Source organism: Siniperca chuatsi, linkage group LG7 (assembly GCF_020085105.1).
Source record: "Siniperca chuatsi isolate FFG_IHB_CAS linkage group LG7, ASM2008510v1, whole genome shotgun sequence".
Taxonomy (NCBI): Eukaryota; Metazoa; Chordata; class Actinopteri; order Centrarchiformes; family Sinipercidae; genus Siniperca; species Siniperca chuatsi.
This window is the reverse complement of record NC_058048.1, coordinates 16,623,880-16,629,879: the sequence shown is the minus strand read 5'-3', so window position 1 is coordinate 16,629,879 and position 6,000 is coordinate 16,623,880. Positions and strand designations below refer to the sequence as shown.

General features: G+C 39.6%; 1 protein-coding gene across 13 annotated transcripts in view; it reads left to right on the top strand.

Moving 5' to 3' along the window:
• Positions 1-2,116: 2,116 nt before the first annotated feature.
• elna (elastin a) overlaps positions 2,117-6,000 on the top strand; it is a 52,197-nt gene continuing 48,313 nt past the window's right edge. For 6 of the 13 annotated variants that reach the window (XM_044202221.1, XM_044202213.1, XM_044202224.1 and 3 more), the window contains exon 1: positions 2,118-2,432. In XM_044202221.1, coding sequence (XP_044058156.1) covers positions 2,357-2,432 — 76 coding nt within the window. In that variant the 5' untranslated portion in view covers positions 2,118-2,356. Of the gene's footprint in view, positions 2,433-6,000 lie in introns of all 13 variants that reach the window. The other 7 variants (XM_044202220.1, XM_044202214.1, XM_044202219.1 and 4 more) reach the window with 3 other exon arrangements.

Sequence of the window (6,000 nt, the reverse complement as noted above, 5' to 3'; positions counted from 1 at the left end):
TGAGAAAAGCAAAGCAAACTTAAATAGTTTAGTAATCAAATCTAAACAATTCAGTGAGCTTATAAACAAACCTGTTCCGCTAAGCTAATAACCAAGTCTGGCGGCTCATCGTATTTACTTGCTGGCCCACTTCATTTGTTTACATGCAGTTACGTGATGTATGTTAATGTATTGCTCCCAAGCCTATGTGTGCCTGACTACAAGAACTTTTTGAGAGTAACAAGAATAATTAATCAAGCTGGTGTTTTTTTAGGTCACATAATTGGACACTTATATTTCCCATCATTTAGGCTCAGTCCAATAATAATGTTTGCCTTTGTTTTGTTTTTTACAGTACCCCAGCATGCTGTACATAGGTCTCTAAAGGTGTGTTCACCCTAAACGAAAAGAGAAAATTAGTGGCATGACAAATTTAGGTTACCACAGAAACAGATGTGTTCTATGCGGCACGAATTGCGGAGAAGATGTGTCGGCTGGAATAAAATGCAAGTGTATCTGAAGATGTATGACTGTACTTCATAATTCAAGCGAAAATATGCTTTCCATTCAGTCTGAACAAACCTTTAACAGCTGATATTGTTAGGACGCCTGACCTAAGTTTAAGGAAATCAGCATGAGGGAATATGAACACTAATGGTGGACGTCACTACTATGAAGGATACTGTGTGTCTTGGAAACCAGAACCCATTAGCATGTGTGCAACAGCCCAGTCTGTCAGGTTTGTGTCTGAGAGAGTAATGACTTTGGCTGCAAGTCTTGCCAGTAAAAAGTACCTCTGTTCAACCTCTTCTACTTAAAATCCCAAAAATGTATCCCAGGGCAGAACAAAAAGACGGACAATGACAACCTTGTCAGCGGTGAGGTGTTTTCTAAGAAATGACTGGACATATTAAGCCAAGATGAATCTGCACACAGGTGTCTAGAGAGGATGTGTCCTGTTAGTGATAGAGCTCCAGTGCAAATCTCCTCTCAACACAAGATCAGTCAGGAGTTTACAAAGTTGTTTTAAAGTGATTTGTTGATGTTATACTATACTTAAATAAAGAGGAGTCTTAAAACATACTTTAAAAAATACAGTGAGGCTTTTTGTAGCAGTTGTTTTTTCTCACCAATCCTTTTTTTCGCCAGTGCTTTAAAAGGTGTTTGCCAAAATGGGATCATGCTCTGCCAAAAATGTATACCGGTAGAAAATTAAAGGTCCAGTAGCCTGTGTTGGTCTGATGATACAGGTGAGCACTGATGTACAGGTATTATCAGGAAAGAGGAGAGTCCCGCCATAATTGATTCAAGACGATATACTCTGTTCTGACTTTGAAAACTCATAAAAGAAATATTGAAGCCATATGCAGGATTTGGTGATCTCTTCTCTGAAGTTACTGTTTAAAGCACAAGCATAGGTAGGACTGGTTGTGAAGAATCTGTATAGTACGATTATTGACAGGGCTCAAGTCTATCAGCTCCTGTTCACAAAAGTACAGCTTGAGTAGTCACTGAAGCCCTCTAAAGTTGAGAATGGACTGGGGTTGGTCCTTGTTCTACTTCTGATCTCTGTTACAAGACTGACAATGACAATTATCCTGATGAACTGGCTGAGACACAGACTAGCAGGCTGATGTTACTCGGGTTCTTTGCTCTCATGTCTGTGTGATGTCGACAGTTTTCTCATTTCTTTACTAGAACCACTGTGACTGGCTTCCACACATGGTCTGCCAAGCACGGTGCACTGCTATTTGAGGCTTATTCATGCAGCCGGTGGCTTTGTAATGTCTTGTTCTGATATTTTGTGGACACATGCTGATAGTTGCTGTGTTCTTTTCCCTCTGCCTTAAAGTTGACTTGCTTAAGAGAAACAGCAAGAACTAATGTTACTGCTTGTATTGAAAACCAACCAGCTGAAAATTAGAGCCATAGAGAACTTATAGGTAATTATCTGGGTATGTGGTTTGCTCTTCCTCTGTCTCTCTTTTGACTCTTATAGATAAGTATGCTCAGTATCCATCCAAATGCTTGGCAGACAGTTCAATTCCTTCTGGATTGGGGGGGGGGTTGTCTCTCTTTCTCTCTCCCTCTGTGTGTGTGTCTCTTTCCCTCTCTCTCTCTTTCCTTGCTGGCAGCAGCGTCTGTAATGTTGGCAGGAGTGACCAGAATAAAAACAGCAACACCAGACATAGAGGAGGAAAAAAGCAAAGTGATCCATTGAACCAGAGTCTTTGCCCTCTCTTAATTACGCCGAGTCCCATATCTTTTCCCTTTTTTCACCTTTTCCCCCACTCTTAAAGACTTCGGGCTTGTGGTAATTAGTTAGAAGAGAATAAAACCAGCTGATCGGGAGAGGGGTGGTGCATTTTGGAGCGAGATGGCTAACAGAAACATTCTGTTGCTCTTCTGTGGACTCTTCCTCTTTGCACTGATTCAGCCCTCTCTTCAAGGAGGTAAGTGTGTGCTACAGGTGAACTGAGCCATGATCTTTGCTGCATCAATAAGACAGACTTAGAACAGGTGCATTTTGCTTTTGTCTGTGCCTCTTTGTCCCTCAGAGACATGAGTACTTTCACTTATTTTAATTGAAACCTTTTACATAATATACATACATTATTTATCTGTTGCAGGGTAACTTTATATGCAATAAAAGTAAAGTGTTTATTGCTAACTTGTTTTATTGTTTCTTTCAGCTTAATTCCAGTTAAAACGTAAAAAAGACAGTTCTGCAATTGCATTGCAATGCTTTTTTGGGTTGGTGACTTAAATAAATTGATAATATTAAAAGCCCCTATGCTCCAGTCATGAAAATTACAGATTGTTTATTCTGGCTGATCCTGTGCACACTTACTAAATCCCTGTGGTGTTCCATCACACCACTGTTGAAGAATGATAATTAGAAAGGAAGTTTTTTGCATCATACTTACATGTCAGTTGCTGCTAAGTTAGAGGTGAGATTCAGTACTATCCAGAGCTTGATCCGAAATTTGTGTCCCATGACTTTAAATTGTTAGTGGGTTTAACAGTAAGACATAACCCTGCATCATAACTTTATAAAAATGCTGCCCAGTCATCAATGTGTGTGTGCAATCTAAATTTAAATTCTTAACTAAGCAACCAATCATTTTTGTGGTCCTCTATACTAGTTTTTCATGGATATGTATTTTTAATGTATTTCAGACAGTTAAATTGCATCCCACACACACACCTATGCACACATAGTGTATGTTTACATGGCTGCAGACCCTGTCTTATGACAGCTGGTCCCTCTTTCCACTTCTCAAAACCACATAGTTTAAATTCACCCCTGATGAACTCCATGGTTGACTGAGTGTATGTGAGTGTCACCTTTTACAGCTTAGACCCAGTCTTCTCTTGAAGTTAGAGGACTGTTCTTCGAAGCAGCAAAATGCAGATTTGAAGGGTTAGCTTCAAGTGTAGTTTGAAGTTACGGCGTATGTGTTTCAGACAGAGAGAGGTTGTGAGCATGCCTTTCCTTCCACTCATTTAACCTGTGAATTTGCTTTTTCTCCCCTTTCTGCATTGCTTTGATTTGGTTCTTGGTCTGTATTTTGGCTGAGATTCTCAGCCCCCAACTGGAAAACATGTTTAGCATCTGGGGCTGGGTATGCTGGAGTCAAGTCAATTTTTTGTTGTATTTATTTGCTTAAAAGTCACAGCTGTTTATGTTCCTTATCTTCCAGTGTCCATGTGTCCTTTCAGATGCATTATGTTTGGATTGTTAGATTCCTAAAAGAAATATTTTGTCCATATAAAGTCTCATTTTTCCTAATTGGTCACCTCCTCTTATTTGATCATGTTAACAAAATACCAAGTCTGTTTTTATCAGGTCATAGATTGGATCATCTAAAAATGTATATGCCCTTCTTCTCTCTGTCTTATAGCACATTTATCCTTAGTTTTTTGCGCCAGCCACATTTCAGCTGAGATTTTGAGGTGCACTCAGGCAAATTATATAGCAGGTATAGGAGCCAACAAATATCAATATTGGCTTAGCAACTTTGATCTCAAGTGAGCATTGAATCCATCCATATCAAACTTGTCTGTGGTGCTCAAACTAGTTCCATCTATGTCTGTGCACTCTAACTTTAAAAACACAACTCAGCATGGTCCAAGGGTCAATTATCTGTGAGTAACATAAACCTCATTAACACCGAGTCCACTCATTTAATACCTCTGCACAGAAAACACCTCTTGTGCTTGCAAAATTCACCCCTTGAATTATGATGGAGTGCAAGGCCTGTCTGAATGTTTTCCATAGACAAGTGTAAATGAGTTATGGTCCTAGAGGAAACATCTGGGAAGGAGTTTGTTAATAAATATGCTCCCTGTCATGTTACCCTATGACCTTGTGCAGGTACTGTAATATGTTTGTTGGTTCTCCCTCGTGCGATGGAGGAGGCAGACTTACTTTAAAGTCTACAAACAAACCACATCTGTCACATGGATACAGTGAGTTGGATGTTATTCCTATCAAAATAAATTTGCGTTGATGCAGCTTGGGCTCAGTGGTCTCTATTGTTTATTGCTACATTTGATAGCAAATTGGCCTAGACGGTTGATTAAATTCTTTGAATAGATTCCTCAACTTAGGAATTTAATCAAGCTTATTTTTCACTGCCCTAATAAAAGGAAGAGTGAACAGTTCATAGGGTTCTGGCAAATTTGTTGTGACATGATACCAACATTGCTTTTTATTATTTACTTTTACATTGTAAATACCCAGAGTGTATCAAATATCTCATATCTCTGTTTCTTACCTTGACATATGTTGTATTCCTCCAGATAACCTCAACAACCAACTGGTGGACGTTTGCCAAAGTCATTAGTTTGGCTTTTATGACAGTTAATAGCACAATTCTGACGGGAAGAGGCCAGTGGGAGATGAAGACGGAAAAATAGCTGCTCTGTTCCTTCACGGTCTCCAAAGAATTAAAGAGGTTGTGTGATGTTTTCTTTAATACCGCTGGAAGCCAGTTTGCCTCATTTGGCATTGGCCAGGTTCAGCCCTGAGACTTTAGAGGAGTTTAATACATTAATCAGTGACAGTTAAATGAAATCAGTGCAGATTGGATGGCATGCCTTGGCTGTCACAAAACACTAGTGATGAACTGCAGCACTAGCCCAGCATTGCTGGTAGATACCCAAACTGATTGTCTTGATTCCCCAAGCAAGTGGTGCTTCAGTCTTTATTGGTAATGTGTGTTATGGACACCTCAATGGCTCTAATCCTTCTTCTAGCAAGGTTGAGTTTCAACCACAGTATACTGGTTTAATGTGACACATAGGCGTCCCAGTGCTCAACAACTCTACACTGCAGTTAATGAAATAGACCATTTGAAGTGCCGTCTGAGCAAGACGCAGTTTCTTCAGTGAGGTTTTTGTTCAATTTCTTCAGCTTCTTTAATGCCAGACCCACAAAGGCATTTTAATTTGTTGATGTTGAGTGGTTTGGTGTAATTTGCAGTGAGGTGACCTCATTCGGTATTCATTTGGGAAGGAGCCTTTTGGTTACAAGCACTTACTGACCAGGGTTTGCTATTGTGAAAGAACTGTTATTCCATGTATTTGTGTCTTACTCTGGCACACGTATGGGGAAAGTGTTAGGAGATTGGACAATTCCATCCACGGTTTGCGGTTTTACATCAAAGCATGTTGCCTGGCTGGGAAGTCACTCTCTGCATTAAAGCTCCTAGCCAGAAGTGATTACATTTTGGCCAACAGGTTTTCCTATCACCATTTTTACTGTAACTACTGTTTAGAGTGTTGTAGGGACCAGACCAGAGTTTTGGGATGGATGAGTTGTTTTAAGAGACACGTAATTCAAAAGGGCTGCACTGCAAATGCCTAGGGTACAACTCCTTAGTACTATACACATCATTTTTTACAATCGGTAGTCTTACCTTTGTAAATCTGATTGTTTAATGCAATCCAATTCCTTCATAATGACTTGCTGATTTGTGATCTAACATGTGTTTAACTGAAACACCTACAGATTTC